Source organism: Atractosteus spatula, chromosome 6, assembly GCF_055471065.1.
Source record: "Atractosteus spatula isolate fAtrSpa1 chromosome 6, fAtrSpa1.hap1, whole genome shotgun sequence".
Lineage (NCBI taxonomy): Eukaryota > Metazoa > Chordata > Actinopteri > Semionotiformes > Lepisosteidae > Atractosteus > Atractosteus spatula.
Window position 1 is genome coordinate 50861006 of NC_142711.1, and position 15070 is coordinate 50876075.

Consider the following 15070-nt stretch of genomic DNA (forward strand, 5'->3'; position numbering starts at 1 on the left):
AGTCATTGTGGTTTCATTTGATATGCCTCTTGTTTTTAATCAATTACTAAACCATATACTGTAAACAGTAGTCTGTGCAGAGTAGAAGCAATGATGGCAGCTTCAGCTGTATAGCGGTGCACCCATAATGGACAGTAATTGTCCATAGTTGTGTTTGTTACTGTCATGCACAGCAAAGTCGCTACAGCAGCACTGTCTTGTCAAACATTCAGAATTGCAAAATCTACAGTATTAGTCATTTGAAAGTGTGTGTAAAAGGAAAGAATAGGTTAAAATGAGAAACTGCCCTCAGGAGTGTCATGTATAAGGTCAGGGCTGCTTAACTTCTGCCCACTCCAACCCAGTCCATAACTGAATTTTGCTACAAGCAGCTCCTGAATTATTTGATAAATAGCAAGATCAATATAACGTTCGAATAGCTGCAGTGTGTGAAATTTCATAAGACTGCAGATGTCTTTGATGTTCTGCATTCGGAACGTGAGCAAATTATTTTGATTTTCAATATCATGCCTCTATTCACTTGAGGTGGTTATATGGAAGATTTTGATACAAACCTTTTTGTTAAATGAAAAAAATAAAATGTGTCCAAACTACACCACTATAAGTGGAATAATACCTGGACATTTGTAAGACAGAGAAATAAGAGAATTTTCTTGTTTTCTACAAGATTATGTATTAAGACTGGAGATAATGAGTGTTTTGGCTAAAAATAAAGATAGCCCACATTTTCCTGTGTGGGTAACAGCTCACCTCATTCCTTCTTTATTTTTGCTTCTTAGGTAAAGATGAACATTCTTGCTATTTGCAGTTTAGGGTTCTTAATATAAAATATATTTAAAACCACTTTTTATCTATCATTTTCTCTCTGTAGTCACACTGAACCTCTGAGCACCTATAAACCTTTTCAAGTTTTGTAACAAATAAACACACCATATGCAGTATTGGGAATATCAAATTGGGAGCATATTATATCACTTAATTAGTGCAAAAATAATGTGTAGCTGACTTTAATTTCTGTACTGTGTGTTGCCATACTGTGAATTCCAGGACCAGAATCGACAAATTCTTCCATACACCACGGACGTCCACGAAATTGTGGCTATGGGCAGGCCAGTTTTTGTTTGAAATGTGTCCTGTTCCAGGAAAACTTTGAGCATTGCAGTGCCTGATCTGTCATTCTCATAGTCTCATAATAGAAGAGCAGACATGACACAGCAACAGGTCACAAAAGTTCATCAATATTGTACTAAGTAGTAATACCATTTACTACTTTTGGGGGGTTAAAAATCACAAAATTAAAGTTTCAAAATAAGGTTAAGAAATTATTTTAAGAAATGCAGACACAATAACACTACATTGTATTCAGTAGAATTTTGGCCTTCATTGTAAACATTTCAGAATATTACAATAACATCATCTTGGGTGCACAATAAGACTAGTAAAATACAAATAAAGTGTTGAAGATAATTAGAAATAAAGCATTGTTTTATGTTTTTAAGGCTTTATGTTTTCTAGTGTAGGGCTTTGTATAAAACGTCTTGTATACATTTGCTATAAAATGAACACACTGCAGAGAAATACAATTTTTCTTAAATATGATATAATCTTTAAATATTGTACCATACTACAGTAGATCATACAGAATGTTTACACTTTAATACACATGATACCCTTGAGAAATTCAACTGTTCACCTGTGATACAGTATATTAAAGTTACGTTAATCAAGATCATGTTAATTCTTTCACTACACAATAACCCACACAAATATTGAATTTAAAGGCACCAGGTAAACATTTGTATTTTATAATCCATAATCTTAAATATAGCTGCCATCCAAGGATGAAGACTACATCAATACTTGCCAGTAAATCTGACATTTCTAAAGTATAAACATTTGAAGCTTCCAGCATGAGACTGTGATTTTCTCAGATCACAAACTCAAACTGTTATCTTCACGAATCCACAAGTGAACAACTGTGACAGAAGATATAATAGAAACTGATAATACCTGACATAACAAATATGCTCGTTGTCAGTAGAGACAAAGCCAGTGGCATTTCCATATTGCAGTGAATCAGTTGTCTATTCTTTATCCACATATAACCAAAGTACGGTATTTAAAATATTTGAATTTATTCTAAAATATCTGTATGTTCTATCATTGGGAATGATAACATTTATGCATTAAAAAAATCAATCTCAACTGATGTATCTTCTTAAGATTAAGTAAAATAAACTAATGCAAATATTGAGCAAGAGAAGAAATAAGAAGAATATTGTGATGCATGCAAAATGCAAAGGGTTCTGTGATCTTTTCTGTCCTTTTTTGGTGATTTTCTTTTAGCCAAACCTGATGTTGATTGCGTGCCTTCACAAAACCTTATCCTGCACAGCAGAAGAAAATATGAGGTACTACCTAGAAAAAGCACTGTTGTACTGCATATGGAATGTGATCTCTCAAATATTTTCAAAGACTTTCTTATAATCAGTAAATGTATCTGTTTCTGGAGCTTTTTTAACTTTAGACAAATCTGTAGTTATTTATACCTTTTTAAAAGGTAGGAGACATTTAACCAGTATACTTTCCCTCTGGAAGTCATACAGGCTGCAACAAGCAGAGGCTAATTCCACCTTCAGGCATCAAATAACCAAATATACAGTAGGCACTACAGTATAAGTATCCTAAGTAAAAAGTATCCTAGTCTTCTTCATCATCTCTTCCACAGGGAAAAGGCTGAATCTCCTTAGCAATCCGCTCAGCAAGAGCTCTGCTGCTCGCTGTGATCAGCCTCCGAGACATCAGATCGAAAGGACCTCCTAAAAAACAAGCAAAGGTTATCTGAAGGGTCCTATAATAATAAAACTATACCCTGAAACGTGACAGTAACCTCATTGTAAAATACTGTAATAGTATAATTATCAAAGTAGTGCAATTTTCAGATTTTCATATATTTATGTGCTTTTATAAGTTGTATCAGCCTTTTGATCGAAAAGCAGCATTTAGGGCAGCATTTTTACCAGCCTAGCTTCCAAATTTGAATGTGCTGGGGTTTGTTCCATTTTGTGCTTGTGGTTCTGAACTGGTTCTATTTTCCTTGTCACTGTACTTTCTTTCAACATAGTTGGTCTCTGACATACTAATACTACAGCTACTACTAGTAAAAATGATAATAGTCATCATCATATTCATCACTTTGAATTACAACTGGTAACACTAATGTGACACACCCACCATGCAAAGAGTTCCTTACCACTGATATCTATAATCACTCCACCAGCTTCAGTTACTATGATAGCCCCTCCTGCCATGTCCCAGCAGTGGATTCCTATGTGATAATAGGCATCAGCTGCTCCAGCAGCCACAAGGCACATGTTGACAGCTGCACTTCCAGGAGACCGGATTCTGAGGTGAATCATAGAATGAAAGAAAAAATAAGTAAAAATCTCATGCCTGCTTATGGAAAACATAGAATGTACAAAGATATGACCCATTAAAAAAATCAACCTTTCAGACAGAGATTATACATCATCTGACCAAACAAAAAAAAAAGCTCAAAATGGAGATGCCACAAACACCCCATTGTCAAGTTGTTGTACTGTCAGTTTAAAACATGTAGGCCCTGATGTAGGCATTAAGACAGAAGCCTGAACTTTATACAGTGAGCATGGAAGTCCTCTGGAAAATATAAACTAAAAAAGACTTCTACAGTTTTGTGGGGGAGGGAGACCTCATTCATGGCAGGACTCTCTCAGCATACACTGTAGGCTCTACATCACAGTTTTCCTGTTTTTCATCTCCATTAAAATTGTCAAAATTGGTAGTTAGACTCCTGCACATACAAAACATTTAAATTATCTTAAGCTGCTAGTTTCAATAGATCCACCTCTTGCAGAGGTAATTAAGTTAAAACAGAAACATGATCTTATTTCCTCTGCAGTTGCAATGTTTCCTATAGGACAATACTACCATAGCTAATTATGGCAAGGCCAGCAAACATGTGGGTGGAATGATATACAGAGGGACAGGGAGAGAATGGTGTAAGGGGGCTTTTGGGCTTCAACAATTTTAAAGTGTATGAATTACCAAGAGGACAAAATGACTTAAAAAGCTTTGAAAAGCTGTGAACTCTTATAGTTAATCTGTGTCAAAATAAATTTCCATATAGCTATACTGCAAAAATATTTTGAATTCAAGAAATGCCGATTATGCTTTACTACATACCCAACTAAAAATTGTCAGTTGCGTCTTTCTAATCTTACTGATGTATCTGGCTGAGTCTCGAGCCCTAGCCACCATTCCACACTGTTTTTATATCTCAGCTCACAGCGACAACCTCTGGACCCAAAGAGGGAGAATGAGGATGTGCAGACAGGCTCCACTGAGCACTTGCATGGCGAGGCACTCATCTTCTGACATGCTACAAACTCCATAGTTATGTATTTGAGATTCACTGCATCCCCCACTGAAATCAGTGAAGTTTCGCTGGTAGATGAGAAAGCCCTTAGCCCCTGCAATTGGGAAATCCTTGCCATAGCCACATAGTGTCATGACCCAGCCTTGGACCGTCACAGGCTTTTGAATTCTTAATCCTTATTGCACAGTGCTTCTATCCAAGCTGACTAACTTCATTTGTTTGGAACAACCTCAAAGGGGAGTACCACCGACGGAGGGAGGGATATCATATTTTTATTGCTTTCTTCTTGTTTTGGAAAAACAAAATAAAATTAAGAAAGGGTGGTTTAAAAAAAATCAACATCTAAACTGCAAAAAATGAATGCAGAATTATGTGATGCAGTCTAAAAAATGTAAAAATCCATAATGCAGTACAATTTATAATACACACAATTATACATTAGCAATCAGCAATTTTTAGAAGAAGCATAAGTAGTAGGAATGATTTTTGTTGGACCACGCACTTATTAGTTTATGAACTATCAGCTTTACTGAAAATGAAATTAAACAGGCATGAAAGAAAACGTGCTTACCCATGGGTTGGGATGCTCACAATCCTTTGCATGTTGGTCATCATTGTTTTAAAATGCTCTGGATCCTTTTTGTATCCAATTTCAGTTAATACAAGTGAGTTTGATATATCTAAAAAATACACTTTTATTACTATCTGCACAGATCACTGTGATTTATTTGCATTTTCTCTTTCTTGATTGATAATATGTCTAACACATCATTAATAAACTAATATAAATATGCAATGTTATCGTGGATTATGGGAGACTGAATCCAGATGAATTGACGTTATTGAGATGCTTTTACTGACTGCTTCAGACAAGCCTTTGAGCTCATATGGTCCAACTTCATGAGATCACTGTACTAACCGCAAGATGAAATTGAGGGAACAAACAGACTGATGTGCACACTATGCACAAAAGTGATTGTGATGCGGCTCTTAGTGGTCCAACCTGTACAGGAACCAATTCTTACGTTTCTGCTTTGAGTGTGGGCAAGCTATCTACAACTAGAGTTCATCAAGCACCAGTCCATGACTGGATGAGTGGATTTTGAGTCCTCCTTTACATTACATTACAATGCTTTCAGAGTATGATATATTTCAAAATATAGCGAACATGGAATTGGACAAAGCTAGAATTACCGATCTCCACATACTGTAGCTTCAAACATCGCAAGATTTAAAATAGATAATTATGATGCAGTGAACCTAGTTAACCTTACCAGTTTTTTTTTCAATCATGCAAGTCAATTAAGATGAGACCCCAGCAGCATTATCATGTTTGAGATTTGGTGTCCTAAGCTTCTATATTAAAAATAATTTAAATGCAAAGGGGTTTACCACAGAGAAATATCAGATAATATTTTAATCAAGAAATGTAATTATAAAAATGGGAAACCCACCTTCTTGTCCTGATACATGTATCCTAATCCCATTGCAAAATGCTCCTTTTCCTTTTCTGGCAGTATACATTTTGTCTTCTATACAGCTGTAAACTATTCCAAATTCAATCTGGAACACACAACAAGGACAATGGCAGATTTCAGTTGATATAATTTAAATTTAATGTATTGATGATTGGATTTAAAAGAAAAAAAACTAATCTTGTCCCACTTTATTCCTGGCCACATCACATGTTTTACAACTTTTAGATTTTTTGGGGAGTTGTAAGAAACTTAGTTGCCTGGTTGGACTATATAAAGAAGAAAGGTTCAAAGAAGAGTTTAGAGTTTTGTTTTGTGTTCTTGCACACTTTTTTTTTTATCAAACCCCAGGTGTATTACAGGGTTCATAAATTAGACAAAACCTAACTGGATCCTATTGTTTGAAACCATTTTCTAAAATGACTAATTGTCCCTTGTATAACTGATTTGTTGAACCATTTGGGGCACTCTTATTTAGATTCTGACTAACCCACTCTTAGAAAAAAAACTGTTTTGTGCTTTGTTCCCATCTGCTCTCAACTGATTCCATACCTAAACTATCTATTTATACATGTATTCCGTTATTTCACTAATATGACTTTGTACATATAATATTAATTTTATTATACAGGGTTGAATTATAAGCAACATCTGCATTTGGCAGTCTATAGCATACTGCTAACACTATAGATTATTTAATGACAAGTATGACCCATATAGATTCAGGGACTCATGATTCCTTTAGCTTTAGTTCCTGAGCCTAAATACTTTTTTGATATGTAATACTACATCTACCCATCTGTCTTTCTTATATCTCTGGAACAGTGTTATCCAATAATTTTACGCTAATCTCTATCATTTTCAGTTTTAAGATGCCAAGGAGGCCCAAAAAGTTAAATTATCTGCACGCAAAAGCTGTCACTAACTTTGCATACCTTGTATAATTGCCACACACATCTATTCATGTTTTGTCTTATATACTTCACATTCAAAAACATAGCAGCAAATCACTTTAAAGATTCTGAAAATGAGCATTTTAAGTTCCTTCTATCACAATCAGAATGTGGACAAGTCTCTGCAAAACGCTCTATCAACATTTGAATTTACATTTTTTAGAAAAAATCTGTTTAAGCATTTGCCCACCTTCAGTATGCAAATCACAGTTTGAATTATTAAAGCTGCACCAGGCCTAGATACACATTACTTTCTACTTGTGCACCCCCTTTTCCTTTCTGTGACTCATATAAAATTTATTTCCGGAATTCCTTTGGAAGATTTACTTTGATGTAAACCCACTCCTAAAATTAACATAAACATAAAGCACATAACTACATGTTGTGAAATTTCTGTTCAAGAATGGGAAGGTCCCACTTTATTGAAAAGCCTTTGGTCCTTTGAATTTGATTTTAGCCATCATCAGTCTTCAGATCAATTTGGTTGGCTTTTTTGATTGACTGTCTGTTGAAGGTGGAGAAGATTAGAGAATTACACAGTGTCCTGAATCCTCCTCCACCTCTTCTACAGTATGTTTTCTCTCCACATCTATTTCTGGGGACCCCCTTCTCTTCATTCCTCTCTTGTGCTCCGCCATTCTCCTGAGAAGATTGTGGTTCTTCTGAAACGTTTGAAGCTTCGCTCTTTCTGATGAGCTTGGATGGGAGGCATGATATGTCCCCTGTGCTTTCTCTTTTTTCACCCAATACTTTTTACGAGCTCCACATGTCTTGCAGTGCTTCCTGTTGCCTTTTTGTCTCCCCTTATCATCCAGTTGTTTATCCCGTTTAAGATGCTGAGACGTTTCAGGGAAATAGTCAGAAGATAGCTCATACGCTAAACATGTCACAGAACCTTGCTTGTCCTTGCTTTCTGGTGAGGAAGGTTGAAATAAATGTTCAGGTTCCTGGGCCAGTGAATCTTCAGCAGTAGTTTGAGGTAAAATTGCAGGTGCATTTGACAAAGTTGATTTTGGTTCCAACAGTTCTGAATTGTTACTCTTTGTCTCAGGAAGTGCTGTCAGAGGACTTCTGAAATGATTTGGCGAGCACTCCTGGACTGAATACTGAATATAAGCTTTAAAACGTCTGTGAGGACCACAGATGGGTTCCGTTTGAGACTTACAGCCAGGAAAATGGGTCTGAAAAGCCTTTGTTCTTCTTGTTTCAGCAACATCTGCAGGCCATTCTTTGACAGGGATTTCTTCAAGGAGAATGGTACCACTGCCCATTCCAACTGACCTCGTTTCCTTGTGTCCTTCAATCTCACCAAATTGTGCAATTTCATTCTCTATAGTCCCACTTGGGTTTTTAATTGTTTTTAACTTATTTGGCTTTGAAAGCGTGGAATCTGAATCCAAATCTTTAATGGTAGAAGCCTGACAGTGACCTGCCTCCTCTGGTGAAGACACAACTGCAGCTTGATCCTTGCTTGTCAGTCCCGGTTTTGGTTTGTGTTTTCTCTTCAGCAGGGATTGTTTCGCTGCTTCCATCTTTTTGGCATTTTTTTTCTGTCTCTTCCTAAATTTGATCAGTTTTCTGGCACTGTGTACAGAAATGCCGGACAAATGAGTGAGCTGTTTAGCAGTGCATCGGTTCAGGTCAAGAGCCCTTCTTATCCCCACCATCTCTGTCTCAAAAATGAGAAGGACAGCCAAGAGACAGACTTTTCTCTATCTCTCTAAAGACCTCTTCTGTCTTAATTCTGGAGGTCCTGCCTTTCATTAACACATTTATGATTACATAACACAAAATTCTGTTGTGTCTGCTACAGTAGTAGTGTGTAGTGTTACTGTAGTCGATCAACACTGACATGTCATAATGATGTCATAATAGGTTCCCTAGTTCCTGTATTACCATGGCAAAGGTCACAGACTCCCAGATCTACTCAATATTTACTCAGTATTTATTTTAACACTGAGTAAATGCTGAGTAATACCAAATACAATAATGTATTATAAACTGTATGTTATTTTTTTAAATTTAATTTACATAGATATATTACCACAAATACTACTTTAGTATTTATCTTCAAGCAATTATCTTCATAAGCAAGGGATAAAAGTATGCCCTTCCATAATTGTCAGCAAACCCTAATGTTGTGAATGTTTTATTTATTTGGAGCTTATAATGAAAATTCAGTAGGTAGATTCACAATCCTGTCAATCCTGGGTAATGTGGGTCTCTAATCTAATCTATCCCACAATTCATTACACTATTACCCTCCTACACTCAATTCACAACCTCTAATTCACTCAGCAGTGGGGCTACAGAATGCACCCTCCACCTTGGTCAAAAAAGCCAAAGGACCTGAGCTGCTAATATACACAAAATCAATTTGCCTCAATCACAGTGTTGAAGATTTATTATACAGCTTTGTTTATTTTACTTAACATAAATCTTGTCTCCTCTATTTATTATTTTTCAGACACTGAATACGTCATCTTAAAGGTTACTGTGATCAATTGAATCCTTAAGAGTTTGTATTTTACATTAATGCAAGTGGGACTCACTCTCTCATTTCAGCTTTTTCCCTTGGCCAGGCAAACCCAAATTCAAATGTCACCATCATCTCAACAATAATATCCTATGTGAATATATCCTAACACACATATTGAATCTGAAGTTCATATACAGTACTGTATTACTACTGAAACTGAACATAAGAGAACATTTCTTAATACTTATGTATTATAACATTACTTCTTAGTGTATAATGTGAAAACCAGGGAGCAACCGATGCAGAAACAAACATATATTAAAAATGCACATGATGTATAAAATGCTGAAAGGATTCACCTTACACTTTTATTCCACAAGATCTCAAAGCACTTCACATAAAGCAGCTCCAGGGCCTGAAAAGCAGTCATTATGTGCCAAAATCCCTACTACATACCAGATCAGGTAGACAAGTACAAAACTGCTTCACAAATTTGATTAAGGCAGGAGTGTTAAGTAGACCAGATTATGCAAGGACACAGGGGAGTTTAGAAGGGTAAACACCTCTTATTTTAAGAGCTTTGCCACAGTCTCATTAATGACCAAGCAGTCCAGGCCACACTCCGTTGAACACCTTATCCAAAGGAATACACTTTCTATATCACAGCCCCAGATCACCATACTGCAGCAGTGGTTTTGGAAATTCTGGTCATGAGGGAAGCATGACATCTACTGGTCCACTAATAAAACTAACAACAATTGGCTAGAAGTGGTAACTTCCATCTGTTTTTAAAGCAAACCGTTTTAAGGAAATGTGATGCACACTATTATCATTTTCCTTCTATTTGGGCCTCAGAGACACCAGTCTGCAAGGTGGTTTACAAATGTCACTTCTTTCACTAAGGGCCAGTGTAAAGTAAGGATAACCCTCTATAACTTTCTGTATTAGGCAAGAGTACTGTAGCATCAACAAAAATCACATTTTTGCTTAGAGCAGTTACATTAAAATGCAGGTGAATGATTAAATGTGTTGTGCAGGTGGGTTTGACTTGCAGTATAAACTCATTCAGAGATACTTAAAAGTATAAACTATACCTCTTTGTTCACAGCAAAACCAATAGATACAGCCACAAATGGGAATCTGAAAAAGAAATGTTATACAGCAAATCTTAAAAAATCCTGGTATTCTTTTAGGATGTGAAAGTAGAATTATCAACATTACACTGTAAAGTTAAAAACTCGCACAATATTTTTAAGTGGAAATTCCACTGTTACTACAATTTGGAACTTCCCAATTTCTGTGCCTTGCTTTGCACTGCTTTTGTTTGTTACAGCATTTTAATACAGAATCACACTGTTTCATTTTTGTAGCATTTGTTTGGCTTAATAATGAATAATGGAGAGGCAGGCACATTTATTCTCCTTGCGCATCATGTACGTGCACTGTATACAACAAAGAGCAAGATGAAGTCGTAACAGAAAAAGAGAGCATTAAGAGGACTATGTAGTGGTCCTCCGAAAAAAGAAACATTACCCATCAAAAAACAAGTTTGAAAGTTGAACCACCTGTTATTCGGCAAGCAGACCATATAAGCAATAAAAAAACATGGGGTTCACTTCCTTTGTTCTTTTGCTCTTATTGCTAACAGTCTGATTCTAAAATCAGCATGTTTCTAAAAGCACAAACCACAGAAGGAGGCATTTTTATGTATTTTCTGGAATGAAAGTGCACAGTCTCTGATTTGTCATGGATCAATCATTTCAATTAAAAATAATGCAGGGTATGTTCTACAGTAGCTAATTTTTAAGTGATCTTTTTAATAAAATGCAGTATTACATTTTTTAATAAAAATCTTTTTCAGCTCTTTTTCGTCTACCAATATATCCTATTATTGCAATCACAGAGAATGAATTGCTGCTAATTCTGTACGTTTAAGCCCACTCCCATCCATCCTATGCACATGCTCCACCATTGTCACCACTCTGACCTTGTGGATTGTCAGCACCTACTGGAGGACCCATGCATCTGTCCCTGATGAAAGTGTTGCTGTTGCTGACTTTATTCCAGTTTACCTTGGCAGTGCCCAAGGAATCCCAGTGACTATCACCAAGGGAAAACCAGAAACATATGGATCTCACTGTGCTCTGCAGACAAAAATACTTTCACTGGGTGAGCTACTCAATGTGAATTATTCAAATTTTAATTTCCATTAGTAATAACATTTTAAAGTTAAAAAATTGAGAAGAATGCTAACTACGTACTGTAGGCGAGGCCACAAGAGTAATGTAAAGTATAAATCACAGTGACATACAGTACCTGTGTACAAAGTTTGTAGTCCCATCAATTGGATCTATTATCCATGTGGGGTTGTCTGTCAGAATACTGGGTGCTCCAGCAGCAACAGACTCTTCACCAATAAAACTGAAATGAAACAACAATTAAAGTTATTATACAATACATGTTACACACTGCACTAGCAAGATTGTCATAAAAATGTGTCCCCGGATAAGCATTTTATGAAAGCACCATAACCACAACCAAACCTTATGTACTATTAATTGACCAACATTCATTTTCTTACCCATCACATTTTCATTTGAAGATGTTTTTATTGCTTGTTACTTTTACAAACCAGGATTTTACACTCTCACCATGTCTTTCACCATTGTACTTGTTCCCTGTGTGTTTCTTCCAGTTCTATCCATGCTCACTAAATTTGTCCGCTATATACAGTTTCATTTTTATAATTTTTTTATTAGATATCCACCCAATGTAGTATTACCAATTGTTTTTAAGACTTGGCAATGGCACTCTTACTGCTTGGGACAGAAAGAAGCACATGGACATGCTCTTTCAACATGCTTTCCTGCAAACACATCCTCTTGACAGGAGAGGTATCACTGACTGAAGAAGCAACATGTTTGTCATTTGTTTTCAGCTGCTGGAAAGCCAAAGGAGCCTTAGTCAAACAATTAATAGGTTTATTCCATGCTGAAAAGAAGAAAGAAAACACAACGTTTCGGCCGTGGAGCCTTCTTCAGGTCATGACCTGAAACGTTGTGTTCTCTTTCTTCTTTTTTTCAGCATGGAATAAACCTATTACTTGTTCCTTTGCAGCCTAGCATGCTGACGCAGCTACCCACCTGAACTACTTAGTCAAACAATGTCAACTGTGAGACACCATTTGGGGAAATCGTGGTATATAAAGCAGCTTTTTAAAAAAAACCTAAATATAAAAAAAAACTATTACCTGTGAGATGGAAACTTTTGCTTGATTGATGATATAATTAGAGCTTCCACTTTCTGATCAGTTTCAGTCACAAGATCTACAGGAGAACTCTTCAACATTATTGAAACATCATGTTTTAGGGCTTCGCGAATCACCTGCAAGGAGAACCCATTTTTCTTCTTACAAATCCTCACAATTCCAAAAGTATAAAAAGAGGCAAAAGGTCAAAACCTTTTTATGCATATTTTAATATAGCTAATTGGATAAGTGAAAAATCATAGTGTATACATAGTCTTGATAGTTGGAGATCCATAATATACCCAATTGTATCCAAAGAAATCAGATACATCACAAACTATTTAATTCCTTACTTAAATGATTGGGAAGAATCACACAAATCTGCTGCACTCATCAGAATTAATGAGGTACGTAGCCAAAAAAAGATCAATGAAATGAGGCATAAATGAGGAATTTAATTTAAAGTACTTTTATAGGGCATTACTTTGGTTCTTGTTCAACCTGAAAGCAGTTAAAGTGAACAAACAAGAACTGTATTATTAAGACTGATAACTTAACAAGTTGGTATTACACGCAAGCTGAATTACTTTCAGCTTTTAGGAGAATGTGTTTTATTTAAAATGGTTCAACTAATTATTGTTGTTGCTGAGCCTGTACCCCATTATGTTGTATTTTTTTTCAAATTGGATAATCAGACTTAAATGAAACTAGATTATTTATACAATGAACATTCATCAAAATAATTGTATTACTCATAACTACAGTACCCCTCAAAATATGGGGACAACAAAATCAAAACAGTTATTTTCACTTTACAGTCAAATACTTTGTATTTTTTAATTATATCAATCTGAATGATAAATAGAATACAACATGCATTTCAGTTTTAAATAATTCATTAAATGCATTTGACTGTATTTTGTACTAAAACTGAATACTTTTAATAATATCTAAACTAGTGTTAGGTGTAATATCTATACTAAGTACTAAGTATTGTGACAAATCCTATTTAAAGTGTGCATTCCAAAAACTAACAGCAAACTGCTACTGCTTCATTACTGAAGCAAAACTCTAGTAAAACTTTATATACTTTTTAAATGACATGAAGACTGGTACTTTAGATTGCAAGTTGTAATTGTTCACATTGTAGAGTACTTCTGCATTTCCACAATATTATTGAGTATACTTGTAATCTTTTTTCTAAGACTTTTCTGATCACTTTTGTAAGACTCGCTTAAATGTTATGTGATATAATATATACAGAAAGCGTTAAAGATAACCCCTGACCAATTCGTTTTTAATTCGCCATCTCACTCTACACAAATGGAAAACTAAAGGCAGGGCACTTACCTTCCCAGCTTCTCTAGTCACAGAAATGCAATAATCCATGCATTCTTGCCAAGAATCAACCATTTTTCGCTGTAATCTAAATCCTAAAAAAAATTAAGTAGAGGAAGTTCAGTACATCTATCCTTAACTTTTGAGTTGGTCATGGTTTTAATTTTGCGCTGTAAATTACTATTTTCTTAATTTAGATGGGTGGCAACGCTCATTAGCAACGTGAAAGAATAAAACTAGCAAATCCATTATTTTGTTATTTCGTTACTGTAGAATATAACTTCACAAGGCGTACTTTGTTTAGGCTACTTTCGGGAAACAGAAGTTTCCCGTAGGAAAAGGCTTCCTTCGAGTTAAACAAGGAAAATAAAAACACCACCAAAAATAACTATTAGCGGGGCGCTATGCAGTATTTCCTATACAATATTAATTGGTAGATTAATATTACAGCTATCAAAATTGTGTTAACTTCCAGATTGACGGTTTTTGAATAGATTTCCTTCTACTATCTTGTTATTCACCTGTTAATAAACCTAAATATCTAAACTAGATCTACAGATCGTAGACAGAAAGATTAATATGCTGTCTTCCGAATTGTCCATCGGGGACTAACTGATTGCTAAGGGATTTCAATATACCTAGATTTATAAAATCACAGAATACTGGTAAATTTACCGAGATGAATGCTTAAGAGGCACTGGTTTAGATATACTGTAAATATTTATAAGGTTAACTTTAATTGAAAAAAGCTTTAATATAAAAACACGACTATACCTTTTTATTTATATATATATATTTCTTTGACGAAGGCCTTTTTCATAAAGGTTTCCCTGCTTCTCTCTGCTTCTCTGCTTGCAGCAATACCAGTTTAAGACTACAGTGTCGACACTTCCGGTGAAAATGCGTTGCCATTGTACTGCGCAGAAGGGCGGTGCTAATATATTATGCATAAACATGCAACCTCTGAAGCATTTTGTTTCATTTTAAGCGTTATCAATACAATTTGAGTTGATCAAATATTTCCATTGTTCCAGGGTTTTCTTTTTCATTTTAGAATTACTTTAATTGCTCTCTTTCTTGCTACAGAACGGACGCTTGGGATTGAATTTTGTGCAAGTTTACATGATATGGCTTGTTTTGTAATTTCAGCAAAAAGTGTTA

At 35.4% G+C, this 15070-nt stretch overlaps 1 protein-coding gene across 1 annotated transcript; it reads right to left on the reverse strand.

Annotated features, from left to right (window-relative positions):
* Positions 1-1583: 1583 nt before the first annotated feature.
* On the reverse strand, positions 1584-14790 carry LOC148833021 (inositol monophosphatase 1-like). Its single transcript, XM_088919196.1, has 9 exons — positions 14684-14790; positions 13922-14004; positions 12575-12708; positions 11641-11745; positions 10419-10464; positions 5872-5980; positions 4989-5097; positions 3254-3405; positions 1584-2819 (listed from the first exon to the last, which is right to left on the reverse strand). Exons 2-9 carry the CDS (start codon positions 13982-13984, stop codon positions 2701-2703), a joined length of 837 nt encoding a protein of 278 aa, XP_088775322.1. The 5' UTR covers positions 13985-14004; positions 14684-14790; the 3' UTR covers positions 1584-2700.
* Positions 14791-15070: the final 280 nt, after the last annotated feature.